General features: G+C 56.7%; 2 protein-coding genes across 3 annotated transcripts; both read right to left on the bottom strand.

The window, feature by feature from the left end:
* Window positions 1-477: 477 nt before the first annotated feature.
* Window positions 478-4,586, bottom strand: LOC112546376 (protein mono-ADP-ribosyltransferase TIPARP-like). The gene is made up of 6 exons (XM_075921159.2): window positions 4,422-4,586; window positions 3,751-4,124; window positions 3,011-3,182; window positions 2,594-2,787; window positions 2,053-2,325; window positions 478-997 (listed from the first exon to the last, which is right to left on the bottom strand). Exons 1-6 carry the CDS (start codon window positions 4,551-4,553, stop codon window positions 478-480), a joined length of 1,665 nt encoding a protein of 554 aa, XP_075777274.2. The 5' UTR covers window positions 4,554-4,586.
* Window positions 4,587-10,388: 5,802 nt separating this feature from the next.
* LOC106732262 (secreted frizzled-related protein 2-like) lies at window positions 10,389-18,673 on the bottom strand. 2 transcript variants are annotated; one of them, XM_075919646.2, is made up of 4 exons: window positions 18,508-18,673; window positions 15,687-16,186; window positions 12,542-12,619; window positions 10,389-11,540 (listed from the first exon to the last, which is right to left on the bottom strand). In XM_075919646.2, the coding sequence occupies exons 2-4, from the start codon at window positions 16,177-16,179 to the stop codon at window positions 11,236-11,238; spliced, it is 876 nt and encodes a 291-aa protein (XP_075775761.2). In that variant the 5' UTR covers window positions 16,180-16,186; window positions 18,508-18,673; the 3' UTR covers window positions 10,389-11,235. The 2 variants fall into 2 exon arrangements, with proteins under 2 accessions (XP_075775761.2, XP_014430840.3); XM_014575354.3 differs by lacking the exon at window positions 18,508-18,673 and adding an exon at window positions 18,358-18,501.
* Between the last annotated feature and the right edge of the window lie 7,668 nt (window positions 18,674-26,341).

Raw genomic sequence — 26,341 nt, forward strand, 5'->3', positions numbered from 1 at the left:
TGCAAGCTCCCTGAATCAGCCCGGAGTCAGTGCCTGTCAGCACCCCCTGCATGCACACGCCTTGCACACACGCATGCCCCTGCTCATTTGCACCGAGACCTGCTCCCCTGACACCGTGGCAGGCACGTGGTTCTATCATGTCAAATGCTTCTTTTTATAACAGGGCGCCCTGGCCCCAGCAGCAGGGTGTGTGTGTGTGTGTGTGTGTGTGTGTGTGTGTGTGTTTTCTCAGCTCTTCAGCCCACGACGCCCACACGCAAAGGCAGCCCCCGGCCTCATGGACACAGTTTGTTGTGAACAGACAGCAACGTTCCCCCACGGCTGAACCCAGGGACAGTACGTCGAGTTCAGCCAGGAGAAGGGGAGCGAGAGCGGGGGGTGGGGAGCATGGGATCCCATGGCAGGAGGACAATGGGGGGACTGGGTAGATGACGTGGTCCCTCGTTCCCGTGCAGCGCCAGCCCTAAGAGAGCGTGGTTACCGTGGGGACGAGCCGGGCCGCGGGAGCGTCTCCGCCGGGGCGTTGTCCCACACACCCGGACCAGCCCCTCCGACGCTGTCCAGCGTCACGGGCTCGGCCAGCGCCTTGTAGCAGATGACGAAGTAGGGGTAGCACTGGGCGCTGTCGAAGATCACGCAGAGGGCGGGCTCCCGGGCGTCGTCACTGCAGGAGTCGTAGGCCCGCCCGCCGGGCTCCTCGGCCGGGGGCTGGGTGTACCCCGGCCTCCCCGGCACCGAGGCGCCCACCAGGACCTTGGCCAGGAACACGTAGCGCCGCCCGGCGTGGTTGGCCAGCGCGAAGTTGTGGGCGCAGTTGGCAGAGAAGGAGAAGTAGCTGCCGTGGCCGTAGTGGGCGCCATGCTTCCCGGAGAGGCGGGGGTTGAAATTGGCCCGGCAGATGGGCTCCACGTTGTAGGCCGAGGTCCCGTGGAAGAGGTGTCTCTCCAGGCGCCGCTTCTCCCCGGCGGAGAGGCCTCGGGACATTCGCTCCTTCCGGCTGAGGGGGACGCCGAGGAGACACAAGGGGGGTTAGAGTCACTGCTCCCCGGTCCTGGTTCACCCCGATACCAGCTCCCCGGGCCACTGAGACCCTCAGGGTGGGGAGGGATCCAGCCATGCACCCAATTCCCTCCACAATGCGTTCTTTCTCTTCTCCTCACTGAACAGCTCCACATCTCCTCCATGTCAGGTCGTGCACCTCCCGACCTCTGCCTCGGTCTCCCCTCAGCTTCCCCTCCCCCGGACCCTCCTCTCTCTGCTCAGGGCCTTCCCCGTGCCAGGGCCACCGGCAGGCGCTATCTCTCCTCCCCTGGTCCGTCCCAGCCAGCATCTCTCCTCCACCCCATGCTCTGGCTGGGAGCCGTCTCTGCTCTCAGGCTCCAACCCCGCCACCTCTCCCATGCTTCCCTCACTCCCCTCCACTCATCATCTTCAGGCCCTTTTCCCTCAACCTCCTTTCCCTTGGCCTTCAACCCCCCCTAGCCCACCACAGAACATTCCTTCACCTCAACCTGCTCTCCGGCCTGTTCCCCTTCCCCTCCAAACTCCTTCATCTGCTCCAGCACCTCTTCCTCGCCCTCCATCCCCAACCCCCCCAACCTGCCCCTGAGACTGGTCCCAGGCGGCTCCGGTTCAGACAAGGGACCCCCCTCATCCTTCCAGGTACATCTCTCCCTCTGCTGGAGTCTCTCTTCCCTGGCCGTCCCTGATGCTGAGCTGTCCTGGCTCCTAGCCCCTCGGCCTTCATGCCCCTCCTCGCCGCTCACCCCTTTCCTGCCGCCCTCTGAAGTCTCCCTGTCAAAACTGGAGGTGGTTTGAAAGGACGCGCTCCAGCTCAACCATGAGACAGGAGAGCAGGAACCACTGGGGAAAATTCTGAGGTTGGATGTTTGTATCCCAAGGATGAGTCTCCCGAACCATCCCTGAGATACATCCCCCGTGGGCCCATCCCCGAGAAGATAACCCACCTAGTCACGCCCACAGCACCGGCCTCAATGGCTTAATGGCGGGTTAAACCCACCGGCCCGGTCTGACCCATCCACCTCTTCCTACCTGCTGTATTTTTCCCAGAGTGCATCATTCCGGATCCTGTAAATCCTCAGCACCAGCACCGTGTCCTCGGGGACAGAGGCATGGAAGAGCTCACAGATCTCGCGGTACACCGCTTCCGAGGAGGCCACCTCGGCATGCAGGAAGGCCTGGCCACGGGGCGGCTGAGGGACCCAGGCGGCAGGGTATGGCCCACAATACCCGTCGGAGGGGCTCTCCCCAGGGATGGTGGATATGGAAAGATGGAAGGTTCCCCAGGAGTCCCTAGGGATTGTCCTAAGGAGAGGAGAGACACTGGTCAGTCAGAGCACAGCTTGGAACCAATGTTCCCTCTAATATTTTCCCTTTATGTGCAGAATAAGTTTTGTTCTGCGCACCCAGGTATGTGCACCACCAGTAGAAACAAGTTGCTGGCTGTGGGAGGCTGTAAACGCTCTGCTAACTCCTGAGCAGTACATGAATCTCTCCTGGGTGGCTGCCCATGCTCACAGGGAACACTGCCTGGAACCTCTCCAGCCCTGGAACTGCCCCGGGAGTCGCTTACCGCAGGTACCGCGCCATGCGGCTCAGCGAGCGGTAGGCAGGTCGGCGCTGGATCTGGACAGGGCACCTGGATCCTGGGCCTTCGGCACTCTGCAGCGGGGGCCTCGGATCCATGGTGTAGAGCTGGCCCCGGAACTGAAAGGTGGGCTCCTGAGAGTCTCTCTCAAAGGCTGCCAGGAGGTCGTGGGGGACAGGCTGAGCAGAGGGAGGAAGGAGAGTCGAGCCCTTAGCAAGGCTGAAAGAGGAAGGCCCTTCCACGCATTGCGCCTTGCAACAGGACCCCGTCCTGCCCTGGAGGGACCATCCCGTCCTGGGAACCCCGTCTCCATCTTCATCCACCCCTGGGCCGACCATCCCGCCTTGCTGTGACACGCCAGCCCCACGTGAAAGGGCTTCTGCCTCCCCCGCCTCCCCTCACCTCCTCGTAACGCTGCCACGCGTCGCCGTCCCTCCAGTACACCTCCCAGCGGGTGTGGAACCGGGGGTTCCGCTTCCAGTCCGAGGTGCTGCCCAGCCGCCTCGCTCTGCTAACCACGTCCGCATAGCCCAGCTCCATGGTGCCCAGGTCCAGGATCCCCAGCGAGCGGTTCCTAAGGGGGGGGGAAATCATTTCACCTGCCGGCCCTTGGGGGCCCTTGTCTGGGAGAGGTCGGGACCGGGGTAGCTGTTCCCCAAACAGCCCCTGCAAATCGTAGGTGGCTCATAAGAACGGCCAGACTGGGCAGACCAAGGGTCCATCTAGCCCCGTGTCCTGTCTGCCGGTGCCCCAGAGGGAATAAACAGAACAGGGAATCACCAAGTGATCCCTCCCCTGTCACCCATTCCCAGCCTCTGACAAACAGAGGCCAGGGACACCCTCCCTGCCCGTCCTGGCTCATAGCCATTGATGGACCTACCCTCCATGAATTTATCGAGTTGTTTTTTGAACCCTATTTAAGTCCTGGCCTTCACAACATCCTCCAGCGAGGAGTTCCACAGGTGGACTGAGGGCCGTGTGAAGAAAAACTTCTGCTTTTCCTAGAGCCTCTTACTGGGAGACAGGAGATGCTAGGGAACCTGCCCAGCCGTCGATCGTGCCTTGGCTGGGCTGGAAACAGCTGGGCGGTAGCTCCCCATAGCCCGGTGCGAGATCCTGGAGGGAGCTTTGCCACCAGGTACCTGTCCAAGAACCGCACGAGGCTGGTTCTCGCGTTGCTGTAGAGCTTCTCCAGGTGGCACTGAGAGGAGTCGCCCAGACTCTGCCATGCCGCCCGGCTGCTGCACCGGACCTGCCAGTGGAAGGGGTAGCGGGTGTGGTGGAGCGGGCAGCGCTCCCTCAGGGGGCAGTGCCCGAGCAGGAAGCCGTCGCAGATCCGGATGCCGTCTTCCTGGTGGACGTGGAAGGGGATCCCGTCCTCACCGACCCAGTGCTCCGCGGTGAGTGGGGGGCCGCACCAGCGTTTGGCCGGCACAGGGGATGGATTCCGGGGGGCTGCCTGCTCCCTGGATGACGGAAGGGAGCCAGGGCTCACGGTGTCGGGAGAACGTGGCTCCTGGGTAGTTCGGGGAGAGGAGGAGACACTTTGAGATACAAAGCTACTCTGGGTCCCGGATGCTGGAGCTCAGCCCCCACCAGCCGCTTATCCCTGCCCTGGGCTCCCCTAGCATCACACACGCTGATCCCACCAGCATGTGTCTCTAGCCCCCCCCCACTAACCCAGACCCACCCTGCTCCCCCGTCAGAACCTGCTTTCCTGGGCTCCAGCCCGTCCCCTCAAACCCTGTGCAGACCCGTTCTGAGCACCACGGGGGGCTACACCCCATTGCTCTTGCTCACAAGCACTGTTTACCTGTTGGACCTGGCTGGGGGCTGCGCTGGTCCCAGCAGCCGCGGGCTCCTGCTGAAGATCAGCTGGGCGGGGTTTCCTTTGGGGGCTACCCCCCAATTGGCTGAGGATCCCGAGGGACAGCCTCTGGCCCATCCCCTCCCGTGCCCGCCGTCTGTTTCTCTTTGAACAGGAGGATTCTTAGAACATCGGGGTGTTGCCTGACTCCCATTGGTAGGTTTGTTCCACCCCACAAAGCTGCCGCCTGCCGAGCACCCCCAGTCACCCCAAAAGCAGGGTGCAGGCAATTCCCAACCCCTCCCCACAGAGCCGCTGACGTGAGGGTGCCATGGGCCCGAGAAAGGCCCAGACTGTCCCAGCTCATGTTTGTCATGGGGCCTCCGGCAAGTCGCCCCGGGTATGTCTACACTACCCCGCTAGTTCGAACTAGCGGGGTAATGTATGCATACCGCACTTGCTAATGAAGCCCGGGATTTGAATTTCATAGAATCATAGAATCATAGAATAATAGGACTGGAAGGGACCTCGAGAGGTCAACGAGTCCAGCCCCCCGCCCTCAAGGCAGGACCAAGCTCCACCTACACCATCCCTGACAGATGTCTATCTAACCTGTTCTTAAATATCTCCAGAGAGGGAGATTCCACCACCTCCCTTGGCAATTTATTCCAATATTTGACCACCCTGACAGTTAGGAATTTTTTCCTAATGTCCAATCTAAACCTCCCCTGCTGCACTTTAAGCCCATTACTCCTTGTCCTGTCCTCAGAAACCAAGAGGAACAAATTTTCGCCTTCCTCCTTGTGACACCCTTTTAGATATTTGAAAACCGCTATCATGTCCCCCCTTAATCTTCTTTTTTCCAAACTAAACAAGCCCAGTTCATGAAGCCTGGCTTCATAGGTCATGTTCTCTAGACCTTTAATCATTCTTGTCGCTCTTCTCTGTACCCTTTCCAATTTCTCCACATCTTTCTTGAAATGTGGCGCCCAGAACTGGACACAGTACTCCAGCTGAGGCCTAACTAGTGCAGAGTAGAGCGGCAGAATGACTTCACGAGTTTTGCTTACAACACACCTGTTGATACAACCTAGAATCATATTTGCTTTTTTTGCAACAGCATCACACTGTTGACTCATATTCAACTTGTGGTCCACTATGACCCCTAGATCCCTTTCCGCCATGCTCCTTCCTAGACAGTCGCTTCCCATCTTGTATGTATGGAACTGATTGTTCCTTCCTAAGTGGAGCACTTTGCATTTCTCTTTATTAAACCTCATCCTGTTTACCTCTGACCATTTCTCTAACTTGCTAAGGTCATTTTGAATTATGTCCCTATCCTCCAAAGAAGTCGCAACCCCACCCAGTTTGGTATCATCTGCAAACTTAATAAGAGTACTCTCTATCCCAATATCTACATCATTGATGAAGATATTGAATAGTACGGGTCCCAAAACAGACCCTTGAGGAACTCCACTTGTTATCCCTTTCCAGCAGGATTTAGAACCGTTAACAACAACTCTCTGACTACGGTTATCCAGCCAATTATGCACCCACCTTATCGTGGCCCTATCTAAGTTATATTTGCCTAGTTTATCAATAAGAATATCATGCGAGACCGTATCAAATGCCTTACTAAAGTCTAGGTATATGACATCCACCGCTTCTCCCTTATCCACAAGGCTCGTTATCTTATCAAAGAAAGCTATCAGATTAGTTTGGCATGACTTGTTCTTCACAAACCCATGCTGGCTATTCCCTATCACTTTATTACTTTCCAAGTGTTTGCATACGATTTCCTTAATTACCTGCTCCATTATCTTCCCTGGGACAGACGTTAAACTGACCGGTCTATAATTTCCTGGGTTGTTCTTATTCCCCTTTTTATAGATGGGCACAATATTTGCCCTTTTCCAGTCTTCTGGAATCTCCCCTGTCTGCCATGATTTTTCAAAGATCATAGCTAAAGGCTCAGATACCTCCTCTATCAGCTCCTTGAGTATCCTGGGATGCATTTCATCAGGACCTGGTGACTTGCTGACATCTAACTTTCCTAAGTGATTTTTAACTTGTTCTTTGTGTATCCTATCTTCTAAACTTACCCTCTCTCTGCTTGTATTCACTACGTTAGGCACACCTCCAGACTTCTCGGTGAAGACCGAAACAAAGAAGTCATTGAGCATCTCCGCCATTTCCAAGTTCCCTGTTACTGCTTCTCCCTCCTCACTAAACAGTGGGCCTACCCTGTCCTTGGTCTTCCTCTTGCTTTTAATGTATTTATAAAAGGTCTTCTTGTTTCCCTTTATGCCTGTAGCTAGTTTGATCTCATTTTGTGCCTTTGCCTTTCTAATCTTGCCCCTGCATTCCCGTGTTGCTTGCCTATATTCATCCTTTGTTAGTTGTCCTAGTTTCCATTTTTTATATGACTCCTTTTTTATTTTGAGATCATGCAAGATCTCCTTGTTAAGCCAAGCTGGTCTTTTGCCATATTTTCTATCTTTCCTACACAGCGGAATTGTTTGCTTTTGGGCCCTTAACAACGTCCCTTTGAAATACTTCCAACTCTCCTCAGTTGTTTTTCCCTTCAGTCTTGCTTCCCATGGGACCTTACCTACAAGTTCTCTGAGCTTATCAAAATCTGCCTTCCTGAAATCCATAACCTCAATTGTGCTGGTCTCCCTTCTACCTTTCCTTAAGATCATGAACTCTATTATTTCGTGATCACTGTCCCCTATACTGTCTTCCACTTTCAAGTTCTCAACTAGTTCCTCCCTATTTGTTAAAACCAAATCCAGAACAGCTTCTCCTCTGGTAGCTTTTTCAACCTTCTGAAACAGAAAGTTGTCTCCAATGCAGTCCAGAAACTTATTGGATAGCCTGTGCCTCGCTGTGTTAGTTTCCCAACATATGTCTGGATAGTTGAAGTCTCCCATCACCACCAAATCTTGGGCTTTGGATAGTTTTGTTAATTGTTTAAAAAAGGCCTCATCCACCTCTTCCACCTGGCTAGGTGGCCTGTAGTAGACTCCTAGCATGATATCACCTTCGTTTTTTACCCCTTTTAGCTTAACCCAGAGACTCTCTACACAGCTATCTCCTACGTTCATCTCCACTTCAGTCCAAGTGTGTACATTTTTAATATACAAGGCAACCCCTCCTCCCTTTTTTCCCTGTCTGTCCTTCCTGAGCAAGCCGTACCCTTCCATACCAATATTCCAATCATGCGTCCCATCCCACCAGGTTTCTGTAATACCAATGATATCATAGTTGTATTTATTGGTTAGCAATTCCAGTTCTTCCTGCTTATTACCCATACTTCTCGCATTTGTATATAGGCATCTAAGATACTGATTTGATCTTGCCTCCCTGTTGTGCCCTGACCCTCCTTTCTCCTTCCCATTATAGGCCGTAGTCCCCCCCATTTCCAACCCATCTCCCAGTCCCGCACATTCAGCACTTACCTGTGGGCTTTGCTCACCTGCCCCCGACAAACCTAGTTTAAAGCCCTCCTCACAAGGTTAGCCAGTCTGTGTCCAAACAAGGCCTTCCCGCTCCTGGAAAGGTGAACTCCATCTCCGCCAAGCAGTCCTTCCTGGAAGAGCACCCCGTGATCAAGGAAGCCGAATCCCTCCTGGCGACACCATCGTCGCAGCCAGGCATTCACCTCCAGGATGCACCTCTCTCTGCCCGGGCCCCTACCTTTGACAGGAAGGATAGAAGAGAATACCACCTGCGCTCCAAACTCCTTCACCCGTACACAGGATTTCCCGGGCTTCATTAGCATAAGTGGGGAGCCGCCATTTTTAAATCCCCGCTGCTTCGAACCCTGTGCAGCGCGGCTACACGGGGCTCGAACTAGGTAGTTCGGACTAGGTTCCTATTCCGAACGACCTTTACTCCTCGTGAAACAAGGTGTACCGGTAGTTCGGAATAGGCACCCTAGTCCGAACTACCTAGTTCGAGCCCAGTGTAGCCGCGCTGCACGGGGTTCGAAGCAGCGGGGATTTAAAAATGGCGGCTCCCCGCTTATGCTAATGAAGCCCGGGAAATTCAAATCCCGGGCTTCATTAGCAAGTGCGGTATGCATACATTACCCTCGTAGTTCGAACTAGGAGGGTAGTGTAGACATACCCCCTATCTCTGCACTCGGCTTCCCCATCCATACAACGGGGTGGACTTCAGCCAATCCAGCTGTGTAAAGGGCCCCGAGGGCCAGAGGCGGAGCAGTGCACAGTGTGGTCACCAGTGGTCCCTCTAGTCTTTTCCATCCGTGTGCAGATACATTTTATGTGCGCTGAGGCATGGGCCAATGCGCACCACCACTAGAACCACAAACCTCGCTGTGGACACGCTCTGATCAGCTGGGCAGCACTGGACTCTCTCCTGAGCGGCTGCATGAGCGGGGTAGCGGGTGGCAAAATCCACCACCAGGATGTATTTCTTCTCCATCCGGGTCGCTCTGCTGAAGGGTCCCACTATATCCATCACCACCTTCTGGAAAGGCTCCTCTATGATGAGAAGGGGCCTCAAAGCAGCTTTCCTCCTATCCTGGGCCTTCCCCACAGGATTGGCAGTACCGCTGCACGGCAGCAAATATCCCCGGCCAGTAGAAGTTTGGAGCAGCCTCTGCCGGGTGCACCAGATCCCCGGGCGTCCCGAGAACGGGATGTCATGGGCCAGGTACAGCAGCTGGTGGCAATACTTTGGGGGGATTACCAGCTGCCGCTGGAGCCCCCATGCCCCCACTTTCCCTGGGGGAAGCCATTCCCGATTCAGGAATCCTTGCTCCCACAGGAACCTCTCCTGGCACTCTCCCCCTAGTGACTGAGCTGTGCCCAGGTCAGCCTGGTCCCTCAAGGTCCGCAAGGAGGGATCCATCTGCACCTCAGCCTGGAATTCCACAGCTGGGACAGGGACAGGGACCTGTTCCCACCACTGCCTGGCTCCGGAGTCCCAGCCCGGCCGGACCCCTTGTCCTTCCCCCGCCCACACCACACCCTACCCCTGCCCACACCATGCCCTCCCCCCATCCACACCACGCCCTGCCCCTGCCCACACCATGCCCTCCCCCCATCCACACCACGCCCTGCCCCTGCCCACACCATGCCCTCCCCCCATCCACACCACGCCCTGCCCCTGTGCTTCCAATGCCTGAGTGGCCTGGGGCGTCCAGTTGTTTTGGCTGGAGGCATGGGGCTACTTACCTGGTTCAGCCACTGGTGACAATGGCTTCTTCACATTGTTGCTGCTGTAAGGCGACAGCCGCACCCGTCCCATAACAGGACTTAGCCCATCCCCTCCCAGTCCTTGTTATTAACCCTGCCTGAGAGCTGGAAAACCGGACACGCCAGGAACGGCCCAGCACGGTGGTAGTGTCTAGGAGCCAAAACCACGTCCCATGCTGTGTCGGAGGACGGGCGTGAGGTTACGCCCGTGTCCTGCTGGGGAGGTTTGTTAGGCTGCTGAAGAACGGCCCGTGAGCGAATGGGGACGGCTGACCCGTGTCACACCGGAGGGGGCAACCCGGCTCTGGGAGGGATGGACTAGGAGGTGAGCTGGGACGTTTCCACTTGCCCTGTTTGCTTGACAGCTCACTGGAGCATCCTTTGTTGGTCTCATGCTCCCCTCACTGCCCCCGAGGCCCTGCCCCCACTTGGCCACTTTTGCCGAGGCCCTGTCCACTGCTGGCTCCTTTCCGCCCCTCCTCCCCCACCTGCCTGCCAGCCGCTCGCCCCTCTCTGCCCAGACCTCTTGTGCTAGTGGTGGGCGGGGTCCTGAGGAGGAAGAGGCCGAATGTGGGCGGGGTCTCGGGGTGGAGCCCAGGTGGAACGGGAGGTGGGGCTTAGAGGCAGAGGGCAGGGCGGGGCGTCGGTGGAAGTCAGGGGCGGGGTGTAGGGCAGAGCAGGGGCCATGACGGCAAAAGGTTCCTCTGGCCGTGGTCTCGTGAAGCCAAAGATCGACAAGCAGGCGGTGCAAGGGGCAGGATATTTTTTTATTAAAGCAAATTCCGAAGCTGAGCCCAAACTGCAAATATATTTGCCATTGACGCGTGCATGTCTGCGCACGGGCAGTCACTAGGGGGAATGCGCGTGCAAGGAACAGGGGCATTCGCAGAGCCTCTTGGGAGATCGTTTGGGGCACCCATCCCCCCACTTTTCTGCTGTTTTCATTCTCTGGCTGGCACCCACCTTCTCTTATTCCCCACCTCTTGCTTTCCCTTCTCTGACCCGGGGTGAAGGGACATGGTGGTTTTATGGGATCTCCCCCTCTGTCCTGGGCACCAGCATGTTCTCCCCCCGCTACCCACATGGGCCTGGGGCAGGGGGCTGGCTTTCTCGGCCTCTGACCGCCTTAGGTTGCACATACACTGTCTCTGGCAGGCAGGCACTGGACTCAGCTGCTTCCCGGCTGAGTTTCTGGATCCCTCCTGAACACTGTAGGGTCTGACCGTGATGGTTAGGGGCTGCTTTCATGGTGGAGCCTGGCTCCAAGCCGTCCTCGCTACAAGGCCAAGTTACGTTGCAAAGCACTTGGCCTTGCAGCGAAACAACTGAACGCGGGGAATTTTTTTCCCCATGGCTGATTTCTATTGGCACCATTTTTTTTTTTGGCGCAACTTATAGCAAGGAACGGGAGGACTTATAGAACATCCGTTCCCACGAGTGTCAGTGGCATCAGTGCGGAAGGGATGTATCCCAGGGCGACTGACAGCAGGGACGCCCTGTACAGCTAATACATTTTCTGGCTGGAGTACTAAGGGGGAAGAATTCGTGGCACGGGCGAAAGGGCCACGTTCTCAGTGCAAAGCACTTCTCTCCCCTTAGCACTGGAACTTCCGGACAGCCCTGGTGAACTTTTTCAGCTCCCTCTCGCCTCGCTGCCACCTCCGCACCCAGGAGATGACCAAGCGGCCGGCCACCTTGTGGCCCATGGCCAGAACCACGGCGCCCTGGCCACGGAGCTCTTCGCAGGCACAGGTCTCGCCGTGCACCAGCCACAGGATGGGCTTCTTCAGCTCTTCTTCCGACCAGCCTTCCTGCTTGTAGAGGGTCCGGCTCTTGAGCTCAGGCATCACTTTCAAGTCTCCGTCCTCGCTGGCCAGTGCTTTGATGCTCATTTTCAAGGCTGTGGGAGAGAGGGAGTCGGTGAGCGTGGGACCGAACGCAAGGCAGTGGCTCAAAGGACAGACGGAGAACTCATCTGCGGAACTCACTGCTGCAGGAAAGTATGGCGGCAGCCAGGGCAGTGAGGATTTGAGCAGAATTAGACCTGTTACTAAGAGTTATTGTCAGCGTGACTGTAATGGGGTCGCTGGCCCATTTAATGAAGCAGGGCTCAGGGCTCCTGTTCCAGTCCAGGTGCGCCCAGTAGGGCTAATTAAGAGGGCCGGGTGGCCCCTGGGGGACTCTATGAGGCCTCATAGAAGGAGCTGCCAGGAGATTCAGTCAGAAGCAGACAGAAGGTGGGTCCTGCCAGAGGGCTGAAGACAGGAGAGCAGCAGAGGGAGATACCAGCTGGCTCTCACCTGGACAGCTGGTCCCATGTGCCAGAGAGGGCTGAGGTAGGCTCCCAGCAGAGAAGCGGGGGGGGCCCACTGGGAAGAGCGAGGCAGAAGGAAGGGCAGGGTGGCTGCCCCGGCAGAGGTGGATTTTAAGAGTCCAGGTCTAGCAGGAGACAGAAGGATGGAGAAGGAAGCACCAGGGCTGCCATGGACTATGTTGCCTGTGGACTCAGGCATGGCCTTTGGCTAATAACTTGTGAGGGCCCAGAAGGCAGGGGCTGATACTGATGTTACTGGGTTCCCAGAGGGAAACTGAGGCAGGGGGGCTGGCAGAGTTGCCGAGGCCCTGGTGGGGGGCCCAGGAGGAGGCCACTACTTTACAAGCGATCATCCCTCATGGCGTAACCCTCCGCTCTTGCCTGGTGGGTCTGGTTTTCCAGCCGACCGCTGCCGCAGAGCCGGGACATTTCTGAATCAAAGCTGGCCACGCTGAACTCAGTTCCGACCTTACCAGGCAGGCACAGTTTGATCGAAGGCACTCGGAGCCGCCTGGCCCTGTTCCTTCACTGCACCAGCTCCCTGCAGGGCGGCCCACAGATGTGCCAACCCAGCGCCAAGGACTCACCAAAATCTTGGCTGCAGAAGTTTTCCAGGAACTCCTTTTCGCTGGGCCCTCGGCTGATGCAGGCTGCGCACACGGCGTCTGGCAGGGGGAGAAAGAGCAGTCTTGAGAACGGGGGGCAAGGAACAGTCCGCGACGGCTGAAGAACACTTGTTTGGTTTAGATAGAGCAGAAATCACACCTACCTCTCCTGGAAGACTCTATGGAGGACTGGAGAGCTGGTCTCTGTGCAATTCAACCGGATTGACTGAGATGCACAGGGATTTGAGCTCAGATTTCTAAAAGCTTTTCTTGTTTTTTTGCTAACACCCAAGGCTGGGTTAACTTTTTGTCCTGGACCGTGGCCATGCTCCCACACTGTGCCCCGAGACCCTACCCCTGGGCTGTGCCCTGACGCCCTGCACCATCCTGGGCTCTTCCCCCTGAGGCCCAACCAGCTCCTCACCCAGGGAATGGGGACAGAGAGAAGCAAGCAGCAGGCCCACAGGAGGGGGCAGAGAAGAATGAGTGGTGGGGCGGTAAGAGGAGGAGAGAAGAGGAGTGGAGTGAGCAAAGGATGGGGCATCAGGGGGAAGAGGCTAAGCAGGGAGGCGGGGCCTTAGAGCAGGGAGGCGGGGCCTTAGAGCAGGGAGGCGGGGCCTTAGAGCAGGGAGGCGGGGCCATGGTTGGTGTGCTAGGCTGGGCGCCACTGGCAGCACCACTGCGAACCTGGTTCTGTTAACACCTAATAGTTTCCATTGCCTGAAAACACTTGGGGGAAACTCCCTGCTAAGGATCCGGCCCCTGGGGGCTTTCAGACCCAGCTTGAGAAGGCTCGCCAGCCGCATTGCCCAGCCCTGCAGCGCGCTTTCCAGCAGAACCAGCACCCACCGGCCGGATAGGGGGGAGGTAAGACGAGAGAGAAAGACTTTAAAAAGCCACCTTGCCGGCCTTCCTTCTGCAGCCCAGAGAACCCGGCACGAGAAACCAAGCACTTCCCTGAATGGAGCCTGGGAACGCTGGAGCGCAGCATCGGGGAGAGGGCTACGAGAACGAGTCGCGCTCTGGGGAGCGCACCTCCCAGCGCCATCCCCTCAGCATCTCCGCAGGACGGCGGAGAGACAGGACAGCCGTGAGTCTTGGCCGCAGACCCATTGGCAGGGCGGTGGGTATCACAGCCTTCCCATAACACCAGGCATGGCCCTGCTCACCTACTGGGGGCGGAGTGTTACTGCCCCCAGCGCCCGCCCTCCCCATGCTCCAGAGCCGGAGAGACTGGGGCCACACGCCATCCTCCCTCCCCGTGGTGCTGAGAGGGGCTGGGGCCATGTGCCGCTCCAACTCCCCGTGATGCTGCAGGGTGGGGCTTGGGCAGAAGGGACGGGGTTGAGGGCGGGGCTGGGGGGCTTGCTTCCCCCGCCCTACCTTCATGCAACGCCCATGCCCATTGGGGACCTCCCTCTGGAGTGCATGGAGGATTTCAAATAAGGCTTCCCCGGGGGGACAGATGGGGCTTCCCAGCCTCGGCCACTCTCTTAGGAGAGGGAAAACTCTCATTTCAGACCAGAGGGACAAGCGTGGCCAGATACCCAGGAGATTTGCTCTTTGACCTGGTGTCTGATCGGGAGTTTGGGGGGAAGGTAGAAAAGCCGTCACCCCCAAGCGGGCAGCATGAGGAGAAGAGGAATGAGAAGGAAGACAACCCTACTAGGGTTGCCAGGTGTCCGGTTTTTGCCTGGACTGTCCGTTATTTGGGTCCCCTGTCTGGTAAAAAAAAACAAAAAATACCGGACATGTATTTCCTGTTTCCCTGGGACGGAAACTCAGCAGGGACAATTTTCCCCTGAAGTATCAGGCGGGGTCAGGGGAGTGAGGAGCACGGGGCCATTTAAAGGCGCAGTGACTTTTTTTTTTTTTCTTAACAACTTTGGTCTCCCCCCCTTTTTTTTCTCCACAGAATTTTTTCTTGGTGGTTTTGTGACATAGTGGGGGGTACCTTGCTGGTTGCTATGCTGGGCAGTGGGCTGTGGGTGACCTCCACTGTCTGTAGCATGGCCCAGCAGGGCAGGGGATGAATCATTATGCAAGGGGGCTCCAAACCTGTCCGACCAGTTATCTCCCAGGGAGCGGAACAATGGGAAGAAGGCGGAGTGGAGCCCTGGCTAGGAGGCAGGGCTGGAAGAGAGTGGTAGTTTCGGTCTGGGAAGCAGGGGAGAAGGAGCTAGGGAGGGGGGCTGGGATTGTAGGGCCCAGCCACCCCCCATCTCAAGGGAGGGCACTGAGGCCTCCTAGCCCCAGTTCCTGTAACCAGATGACATCTGTGCTGTGCTGTATCCTGGAGAAGCAATAAACTCCTGTTCTACTGGCTGGTGGAGTCTGTTCGTGCCACTACGGGGGTGCAGGAGATGGGGAAACCCCAACGCACCATCACAGGTTATTTTTTGGGGGGGGGGGGTTGTTGGTATTTTTTATTAAACCATCTAGCAACCCTAAACCCTACTGCTCACCCGATCATGTGGAGGTGGCTCCCCACGCTAGAGGACTCATTAATGCCGCAAAGCTACACTAGAGCCCATGGCTGGACGCTGAAGTCGGCAAAGGCCGATCTGCAAAGGAGAGGCAGATTTTTCACAGTGAGGGCCATTAACGATTGGAGCCACTTTCCAAGGGCTGGGATCAATCTTGGAGCCTTTCCATGGCGCCGAGGAGTTAAGTGCTCCTTCGGCCGCAAGGCATTTGGTCTTGTGCCGGAATCGGAGGGTGAAATTCCACAGCCCGCGTTGTGCAGGCGGGCAGCCCAGAGGAGCAAAATGATCCCGGCTCGCCTTCAAATCTGCCGTCTGCTCCGGCGACGAGGGCTGGATAGATACGGGTGAGGCCAGGGCGTTTCTCCCCAGCGCGTGCCGTGTCCGTGCCCTTGCACTCTGTCTGACCCCTGGCTTTCGGAGACCGGCCTAATCCATGGCGTGACATGTGGGCGGGGCTGGGGGGGGGAGTAACATGAAGCACAAACTGCCCCAGGCCCACCGTTAAACAAGAACAGGCACACAGCGGCCCTGAGCCAGGCTTTGATTGCAATGACCTGAGACTGACCCTACCGCCACCACCGCGTCGCGGTGCCAGGATCTCGGGGCTAAGTGCCGGGCACCAGCTGCCCGCTTGGCCTCACCTTCCTTCGGGAGTTGGAGCCTGTCGTCTGGGCCGGCCGGCGGGACGCACAGTTCGTTCCCCCGCGGGAACCGGCTGCAGTTGAACATCTCTGGCCAGGGGAAGCCGAAGGCGGCCATGACAGGGGTGCAGCCGTCTCTCACCGCCTCGCACAGGGACCGGCACGGGTAGACAGGCTCCTCCATGTCGCTGATGCACACGGGGGCGAAGAGGGAGCACAGGAACTTCTTGGTGTCCCCGTGGCACTGCTTGGTGAGCAGGGGCACCCAGGAGGCGGCTTGCTGCAGCGCTTCCTTCATGCTCTCGTGGCCCAGCAGGTTAGGCAGCCGCATCTCGCTGTAGCCCACGCCGTGGCAGAGGGTCATGCTGCTGGGGACGGGCTTGCAGCTGCTCCGCTGGGCGCTGGGCCGAGCCAGCTGGTAGGTGAACGCAGCAGCCCGAGAAGGGGAGGGCCACGCCCATGCCAGGAGGGACAGGAGCAGCAGAACGTCCATCGGGACTCTGTGGGAGCAAGAGGCGGATCCCTGCTGTTAGCGGGTTATTCTAACCTGACGGGGTCAGCTCACGGGATGGGAGGCGAGAGGGGGCTGCCCTCACTAGAGCACCTGCCCTGCTCCGGTTTGGTCACTAGTGGCCCAAAGTCGCGGCTGTCGTGCGGAACGGGTCGTGAATTTTCAGTCCAGCCTGGCGCCCCTCCCCACAGCTGGCTCCCTCCAGCCCATCCCACCTTCCTGGCAATCCCGGCTGAGCGGGCAAGGCTAGAATAGAGACTCCGCCCCCTTATGCCCTGAAGTCGGAGGTGTGGCATGTACAGCGTCTGGCACAGCAGGGTTCCAGCCTAGGGGAAGCTTGTTCTAAATACTAAGAGTGAAAGAGAAGATTGAGAGGGTCCCTTCTGGTTCTGCGATTCTGTGTGAAATCCTGGCCCCATTGCAGTCGATGGGGCAGGGGTGAGCAACCTGCGGCCCGTGGGCTGCATGCGGCTCATGGGGTTCTGGGTGTGGCCCAGGAGAGAGTGTGCCAGATTCAGGTGTCTGCCCGCATCGTTTTTTTCCAAAAGTGACGCGGGGCAAAACAAAGGCACATGAAGTGAGGTGCCTGCTGACGTGTGTTCCCTCTGCATCCATCGGCCACGGTGCAGTCGCACACCCTGCAAATTCCAGCTCCACAACACAGGGCGCAACGCTCCCCTGTCCCAGGAGACATCCTTGGTTAGGACAATCTTGCAGCCCACTGAGAGGCAGCCCACTTACTAGCCTAGTTTGCTCATTGCAACGATGGAGGCTTTGCCGTTGACTTGGGTGGAGCTAGGATTTCCCCAGCATCTTGCTGCTCTCATGCGCCGGGAGTCCGGCGATCGACCACAGTATCTCGTGACAGTATCGCATGACAGAGGCTACCACAGCCTATTGCGTGAGCATGAAGCTGCTGGCTTTGCCCTTTGCTTCTGCCACACTTTTGACTTTGTTCCCCATGGGAATGCAGCCACCTCTGGGGTGGAGCACGCCAGCCATTGCTCCGCAAAGGGCACTAGGTAGATGTTCTGGAAATGAACCGGCCCGGAGCACCGGGAGGCTAAATCCAACCACCCAAATCACCATCTGGCCCGGACACCTGGGCTTAGCCGCCCTGACTCATGCAAAACATCTTCTGGGACTTTTAATTCATGATAGCCATGATGTCACCTTTCCTGCCCACCCAGCACTTAGCACTTCCAGTGTTACGGCTCCGCCTTGGCACCCTGCCGGCCTCCGCTTGAGTCCTGACCCGGAGCACCATCTCCTGAGCCACCAGGCGCCGCATGTGGGTGGTTCTGTCTCGGGGAGGCGTCCCTGCGAGGACTAGTGCAAACCACCCTGCCTGTGAGAGCTAACGAGCACGGCCCTAGGCCCCTGCAGCGCCTCTGCTGCTGAAACAAATCTCCCCTTTGTCTGTGCTAGGAAAACCAACACACGGTCCCAGTCGGGGCAGTCGCGCCGGTCGCCCCATGGCAAGTGCCAGCAGAGACTGGGCCTGGGCCCTGCATGACAGGATGAGGAGGACACAGCGCTGGGATGGGGGGGTTGCCTTCTAGGGGAGGCCAATGGGAACCTCCCTCCCTGGCCCCCACAGAACAGCCACGCTCTTTGTTCATCTCACTGCAACCAGGAGCGAAGCAGGCACAGAAGAGGGAGACGCGTCTACAACGTGGACTCCCACCGTCTCACCCTTGGTCTGCCGCCGGCGCTCTGCAAGACCAAGGGCCCGCGCCGTGCCTCGGTTTCCCCAGCCATAGCAAGGGGAACATGATACTGACCTCCCTCCCTGGGGCTCTGCAAGGCGTGACTAGCTCATGTCGGCTAAGAGCTGTGAGAGCCTTGCGGGAGAAGGGCTGGCACCCGCTTCCTGTTCTAATTAGGACAGAAATCCCGCCTGCCCAGCCCTGGTCTGTTTCTCCGCTTCCAATGTCCCTGGGTGATTTTCTCTGGGGAATTGTGTCCCTGTGGAGAGCAATGCACCTGGCCTGCCTCTTGATCTAGTCTCCACACTCCCTTCCTCCCCAGCGTCCACAGAAGAGCTTCCCAAGTCCCGGCCTCAGCTCCTCAGCCCCGTTCCCTTCTTGACTTGTTGTTTCATGCATGCGGCAGAAAGGAATTAACCCAAGGCAAAGCCTTTTCCAGCCCTGCTGGTACCTTCTCTGCTGGGATCCGTCTGGAAGCAGCTTCGTGCTGTTAGCCTCTTGTGTCAGTTCCTTGCCTCCCTGGGCTTGCAGGGCTGTATGTGCCAAGTGTTTCCTGCAGGAAGTCAGACCCTCTTATAAGACCCCCACCCCCAAACCTTACCTGGGAGCTCCTACTGGCTTTGTGAACCTGAAACCAGGATGTTTATGCAGAGAAAATTACAGGCTTCGGTAACTGGCGCGTAGACCGCAGGGATGTGTTTGGTCTTGACCACACAAGTGCATGAATTTAACGGCAGGAAATCCAAGGCCTCGGAAGGAGCTGTAAAACCCTACCATGTAATTATACCCTTTCCTCCAGCGTCATAAAATCAGAACGGCGAGCGCGGCTTTCTCCCACCCACCCGCCTCCCGCACTGCTCCAGCCGCCCTGGCTCAGAGCCATGGGAAGACTCCATAGCTCCCCTGTTCCAACCAAACCCTTATCTTCTCTGGCATCAGAAAGTGGGGGGGGGTCACCCAGTGCACAAGGGAACACGCATGGCCTGTCGCCAGCAACGGAAAGCAGCAAACAGATCCAGATGAACTGTTAGGCAGGGGGCAGGATCGGTCTATCACCAAGTGGTGAGGTGCACCATAGTTCTGCAACGATAGTGAGAAACTTCAGAGATGCTCTAGACTAACATCTCCAGGGCCAGCTACGGATTTTACTGGTGTCACCAGGCTGCAACCATCTGACACTCGCCTCCTACTGATTCCATAGCCCAGCCCCCTCCCACTGGCTTGAAAGGAGAATCTCCATCAGTTGCTTGCAGTATACAGTCTATGGCACATAGTTGAGCAGCTCTGAATTTATTCAGCAGAGGGCGGTGTTGTTGCATACACCCTAGGACATTCATTACAAGAGGATTGTCCCCAGGGAGCAGAAAGGGCCCTTAAAACAGTCCCGTAATGCCACGTTAACCAAGAGACTCCAACAAGTAAAGCTCCGTGCTGGCAAAGAACAGTCTCATTCTCTTCCTTCCAGCCTCTAGCTCCCACTCCCTGCCTTGCACCTTATCAGCGTCTCATTTAATCCTCCTTCTCGTTGAGGCAGGCAAAGCAAATGAACTCGAGGGTACGGAATTGCTCGGGCTCAAAGGCGGTTGGAGGATGAAAGAAGAGCTACAGGGATGGTGGGTGGTTTTGAAAATCAGCCGTGGAAAGGAGATTAATCCAATTAGCATATCGATGGGAAGGTTACGAGACGATCGACTCCCGCTCTGTGAGTACCCCCGAGGGAGGGAGATATCTGAACCCAGAGCAGGCTCCTTGCTCTGGCTGATAAAGGCATATCAGATCTCCTAGCCACAGGCTGAAGTCAGACTGGAAATCATCAGGCGCTCGCTCGTTTGGAACGGGGAGGGTAATTAACCACGGGAACAGATGGCCACGGGATGTGGTCAGTTCGCCAGAACGTGGCTCTTTACAGGACTGCCTGGCTCCTTCTCAAAGATCCGCCCGGTTTCAACCACCAGTCATTGGATGGGAGGCAGGGGATCAGGAGTCCCTTCTGTGTCACACCTAGGCCTCATGAATCCCTTGGCTTGCAGGCAGCTGCCTCCTTTCCCAGCTCCCTGACAGGTGTGCCCGCTTGTTACGCTCCGCCGGGGCAGGCACCACGAGCCCCATAGTACTAGCACCACCAGCTGCTCTCTGCCCCCTAGAATCGGAAGCATACATCCCGGCCTCTGAGAAGGCCTCTCTCTCCCAACTTGCTGCCTCCCCTCCCTGCCTCCCCTTCTGCTAATGCGCCTCAGTTCCCATCTCCGGCTCCCCCTGCTATTCCAGGCTCTGCCTCGGCCCCTCAGCCCCTCAATGGGCAGAGCTTATCCGTTGCCCAACAACCGAGGGACAAGATGGGGGCCAGCGTCCACGGGGGAAAGCTGCCTGACAGCCCAGAGATTTCATTGACTAGAAACTGAATCAGAACGAGAGCCTGACCAGACCAGCACTTTCAAGCTCCCTCACCACCAGAGAGAACATGGAGTTTTCCAGCCATCTTGTGCCCCTGCCACTGGGACCTGGAAGACACCGGGACCTAGTGGAAGTTGCTCTAGGACGTTTACAGAATGGGCTGCTAAGAGGAGTAGATACAAGCCAGCTATATAATTAGTCATTAACTCAAGCTAAGCCAGTAATGATGCACCCTCCCCCCACGCTCTGCATGATCATCAAGCAGCTGAAATTCCAGTGGAGGAGCGCTGTCCCTGGCCCTAATCTCTTACTCCCCCAGACTCCCCTGGGAAACGGAAAAAGCCTGTGGGGTGGACAATCACAGGCATTAGAGCAGTGTTTCTTAAACTGTGTTCCGAGGAACACCCGTGTGCCATGAGGCAGTCGGAAGTGTGCCGTGGAGAACAACAGAGTTCAAAACGGCCGCCCTTAAAAGGGCAGGTGACTTTTTTTTTTCTCAGTAACTTTCCCCCGACCCTTTTTTTTTTCTCAACAAAAAATCCTTGGTGTTCCTCATGAAAAAAAAATTATTGCTTGGTGTTCCTTGGTCTTAAAAAGTTTAAGAAACACTTCATTAGAGACAAGGGCACTAGGAGGTCACACGGCTCGGCCACAAGGGGGCCAGGAACAGCTCTCTGCAGTGTATTTAACCAGAGAATGGGCTTGCACTGCTGCCCTTGGGTAGGCTATTTATTGCACAAGCCGTCCAACCTCAGGAACAAAGGAACCCTCTGCCTCTGTGGGGCACATGCTTGCAGGAGTATTCACAGCCGGGTGGGTGAGCCACCAAGTCAGGAGATCCACGTACGGTGCCAGGCTCTGACACCGACGCACTGTGTCCCCTTGACCAACTCCCCATAGGTCACATTTCCAGAAGCAGCCACTGATGTGTGGAGCCCAGCATGAGATGCTTTGGGCCTGTGGGACCACGCCAGAATGGGGAGAGGGAGTTCAGTCTCCAAGGCCCATTCAGTCTAACTTGCACCGCAGTTACACACAAAAATGGGGAGGGGGTAGTGCCCCTGCAAACAATGAACCCTATTTTCTGTGAAGGTGCAGAACCCGTGTGTGTGGGGAAATCCTACCGCTAGGTTTTTAAAACATCTTGCGCTTTGGTTCCAGTTCTGCTCCCACTGGCATCAGCAGCCCCCCCCCCCCCGTGTTCCTTCTGTCTTTTACCCCCTCCCCTGGAAGTAGCAACTCTCCGTCTGGAACTCTGGCGACACTCATAGACGGTTCAGCTCTCCAAGCGGAGATGGACTCCAAGCTTGTCAGAGGTAACATCAGCTCTGCAGATGTGACTGGAAAACAAACGAGCCATGTTCTGACTAGGAATGTAATAGTGCAGTCGATTAACCGATTAACTGATAAGCAAAAGCTTACCGGTTAATGCTATAGACCACGTGCATTTCTCCCTTCCCCCCACCAGTACATTTTTTAGCAGGTTGGCCAGCAGCCCGACTAAGTCCTGGCTCGCACCAGGTCCGGGACCTACCCCTGCTGCAGCTCTGCATTTAAAGTGTATTAGGAGCCAGGCGGGCAGGCAGACCAGCTCAGTTCCAGCTCGCGCGGGGTCTGGGAGTCTGCCCCTCCTTCCAGACAGGGGTTGCTTCCACCCCATGCTGTGCAGCAGAGCGGGGTGACAGGCAGCCGGTCCGTGAGGGAAACTGGTTTTTAAACTGGCTCCCCTTGTGGACCAGCACCCCATGCTGCTGCCTCTGATACAGAGGCAGCAGCACGGTGTGGCAGGGGGCTCCTCAGGAGAGGGGATGGAGCGCACTGGCTGCCGGCCTTGTCCCTGGGGATTACAGAATAGTCGAGTAACCGATAAAAATTCATGAGCTTAATCGACTATTCAGTTAACCGATATGTAGCATCCCTAGTTCTGACCCTCACTGTGCAGCCTCAGGCAGCAAGTTAATATCTGGAGCCGTCTCCGGTGATCATAACATTGGAGGACAGAACTTGCAACTTTCCGCTTTGAGATTGGCGGCTTCGTGGCCGTCTACCGTCACTTGACGGACAAGCGTTCATCCCATGTTGACTTGAGTTCCGGGTTTATTTGTTTTCATGGCTTTTCCCGTGGGAACAGAGGGGTTGGAACAATTTGTAGAGTGGGGGTCCTGAGAGCCACTGAACCAAACTGTAAATCCTGTTGGTGACAGAAAACTGCTCCAGGCAGGGGGTGCTGCAGCACCTCCCACGTTCTCGCCACACCTCTACTTCCACGCCACACCTTTGCATGGGAAGCAAGTCCAATCCTGGATCTGCAAATGTGATATGCGTAGGTTTGCGGGAGCAGCTTCTCTACAGCAGCCAGTAGAGGGGACAGGCATGGCCAGAGGTCTGTGAAGTGCCAGTCCTGTTACCAGATTTGCCCAATACTCTGGGGTATGCTCATTTATCAGGGTTACCCTTATGGGACTGGGGGAAGGTTAACAGTTCTATCAGTGTGCGGTTGGTGCTTACTTGGGCTCTCATATGGAGCTGAATTCTCCCTGCTGCCAATTCCCCCTCCCACTGGAGCTCTCCTGCAGGAACTAGGTTCCTCAGAATGGGGTTCTTCCCACCTTAGCAACACACACAGACACTCACACCCACTAATCAGAGCACGTCTGAGAGGACTGGGTACTCAGCACTCACAAGCTGACCCCCTCATATGTCCCTGGACTCAGCTGGCTGGGTTTCACAGCAATGCCACACTGCACCCTCATGTGCCTTTGGACTCCGTGGGCTGGATTAAACAGCACTTTAAGCTGCCATCCTCATAAGCCCCAGGTTCAGCACCCCCTAGCCCCACTTTCACACCACAGTCATTCACTGGTAAACCACACGATGAGCAAACCCCACAGGATTTTGGGCACTACAGGGATCTTTTGCTTGGGTACAAGAAGCGTTGTTGCAGAGCGAATGGGGAAGCCAAAACAACACCCCTTAAGGAAGAGTGAGCAAAAGAGAAAGAAAGAGAGAGAAGCAACCAGTTTAACAATGAAAGTGATTTATTTCTGAGTAGTGAATAGATATCAAACAGTTACAATATTAAATCTAACAATTACAATATTAAATCTAAACTGAAGCTGATTACAAATGTTAGGTAACCATATAACAGTTTACACAGGGCAGGGTCAGGAGGCTATGCTTAGAGAGAGAGTTGAGAGAGAGAAAGAGAGAGAGAGAGAGACCTCACCACTCCACGGAGCTTGCACTGATCAGGGTTCCCAGATGATGATGGTAGCTGGGGGTCCAGAGGGCAGGAGAGAAGCAGAACAGAGCCCCCAGCACGATCAGACAGGAGATGAAGAAGTCTCAATGGAACTGATGCAGTTTAAGTCCAGGTATCAGAACAGTTTTCTTGGGGCAAGGATAGGAGTTTTATAGGGATAGTTCAAAGAGAAAGAGGAGAGACAATAGAGACTGATCACACCTGGTTATGGGTGATGTTCCTTGAACGAGCTCACAATGCAACTTGGCAGTTTCAGTATTTTAAATGTCAATAGGATCGTTACTAGAATTGGTCTGATAATGACTAATTTGGGTGTGAGCAGGCTTAGGTTCATTAGCATCTGGAGCAGGGATTTCCCATCAGGCAGTGCTTCTCTGCTTTCGGTGTCCCATAGTTCACTGCGGTTCCTGCCTTGGAAGAGCTGCTCTCCATTCTGTATGCTAATGAGATGTCCCTCTGTTCCATCCTTAATGTAAATGAGGCTGGGGTGTTTCCTTAATTGTATCACCCTTGTCTGAAGCAGTTTAGGTGTGTCTTCCCTGGCCTTTTCTTTGCTTTGTCTTTGATTCTAGCAGAGCCCTGAGGGAGGGGAATGGTTTTCCATGAGTGTCACTCCCTGACTCCCCAAGAGCACAAGGCTGACAGGTGACCATGTTCTGGTTCCCCAATAATCACAGAGCTGGTGGGTAACAGTCCGGAGAGGGCAGTAATGTACCCTCCCAGCATATGCACCTGCCAACCCATAGACATCTGATACTAGAGTCCTGAGCCGAATGCCCTCCCTGCAAAACTAGAAATGCTCTAGATGAATTCCCAGTGACCAGTGTGCATCTTCCTGGGGAAGGCTGATGAACGTTAAGTAGCTGGAGTGCTACAGATACCCCCTCCTCCCCAGTGACGTAACACTAGGAGGTTATTTTGTGGCAGCGAAATACCAAAGCACCAGCAGGACTTTGCCGGTTACAAGCAGGGGCTGGCCCTCAAGAGGCGGGCCCCCATGGAATGTCCCGCAGGGGAACAGCTCTGTTGCTCACGTGATGGAGGCGAGATTAAAACTGGAACCCATTCTCCATGGGACTGTTCAAAGTATGAAGCAAGAGGGGAAAGCGGCTTCCTCAAATCCCACAGAAAGAGACAGGAAGCGGCTCTCGCAATGTGCAACGACCGATACCAGTCTGGCGCTGACTGCTAGACGGGCACCTCGCTGCGCGGCGTCCAGCTGGGCTTACCGCGGAGGGGTAGATACCAGGGAGAGAGAGGAGTTAGGTGCCAGTGTGGATACAAGGACCAATGGCTATAAACTGGCCCTCCACCCGGTTAGACTTGAAATAGCGGAGGGAGCAAAGAACCCCTCAGGACTGAGGTGGATAAGTTTGTGTTCGGGATGACCTGCAGTGGCGTGTGGCCCATCCGGGACGGCTAGCAGCAAATAGCTCCAACAGCCGGTGAGGGGACACTAACTGGGGAGCCCTCATCTGCCCCAGGCCCCACCCCCGCTCCGCCCCTCCCCCCACTCCCACACCCCTGCTCTGCCCTGAGTCGCCTCTCCCTGCCCTTCCGCCTCCCTCCCTGCCTCCCATTGCACCTCTTCCCAAAGCCCCCTCCCCTGAGCAATGCAGCCCCTAGGGATTAGTGGAGGGCCTGGTGTTGGCAGCAGAGATCGGGCCTGGCCCTGCACACATCAGCAGCAGCGAGGGGGAAGCAGAACGACCTGGCCCCGGCCCGCTCTGCTCTCCCAGCCGCATCGCTCCTCATTCCGCCTCGGGGGGGGGGGGGGCGACCCCTGCTGCTAGCCCTAGGTCCCTTGCTATTACTCTGGGCCACCCCCAAAGAGTGGGGCCCGGGGCCGTTGCTCCGGACGGCTCTGAGTTACTGCAGAGAATTCTTTCGCAGGGTGTTGGCTGGTGGGTCTTGCCCACATGCTCAGGCATGGGTGGCGGGTATAACAGGCACAGGAAGGTTAAGCGTTCCCTGCTGCCAACCTGCCCCTGATGCCTGGGCCACGTGGCCCTGCCATGTCCCTCTCCCCACCCCTCACTGTGTTCCTCCTCTTCTTGGGAGGGGGGTGAGGAGGAAGGTGGCAAGCCAGTGGGCAGCCAACCAGGGCTTCTGGCAGGGGAGTGAGGCAGCTTGGCCAGGCTCTGCCTGGTGCTGAGAAAGGGAAGTGGTTGGGGGAGGGCCCAGTGCCTTGTCCTGGCGCTTGTGGGGAGCAGCAGATTGGGCCAGCCTGGTGCGTGGGGGGCTGGTGCCTCAGAACCGGAGCTGGGACTGGACTGGCTTGGTGGGGGGTGGGGTGGGAGGTTCAGGCTGGGCAGGGAGCTAGGGCCAGACCTGGGGCAGGTGGGCCGGGCCTCGTTCAGTCATGGCGGGGAGGGCGCACAGGAGCGGCGGGTATAATAGGCGGAGTAAGGCATCGTCTTCCCAAACGGCCACCGGGCCCCACCCATAACGACAACTGTAGAGCACCTGCCCTCTCCATGCTCCAGAGCTGGGGAGGCTTGGGCCATGTGCCACCCCACCTCCCTGTGGTTATCCGGGAAGGGGAGGGGATTGGCTCCCATGGCTTCCCCAGCTCGACTTTCACCCGCCGCCCATGGGGCCATCGGGGTGCCTCCTGTTAAGGAGGGGGAGTTTTCACAATTCAGGTGTTTGTGTGGGGGGTGGGGGCAAAGACTGCATGCCTCACTCTGGCTGGGGAATGCAAGGGAAAGAGGAACCTGGACCTGCCCCAGCTGGGGCAGATGCACTGCTCCCCCAAGGGTGCCCAATCCAGCTGCAG

The sequence above is a fragment of the Pelodiscus sinensis genome, chromosome 1, assembly GCF_052426305.1.
Source record: "Pelodiscus sinensis isolate ZL-2025 chromosome 1, ASM5242630v1, whole genome shotgun sequence".
In the NCBI taxonomy this organism is placed as follows: Eukaryota; Metazoa; Chordata; order Testudines; family Trionychidae; genus Pelodiscus; species Pelodiscus sinensis.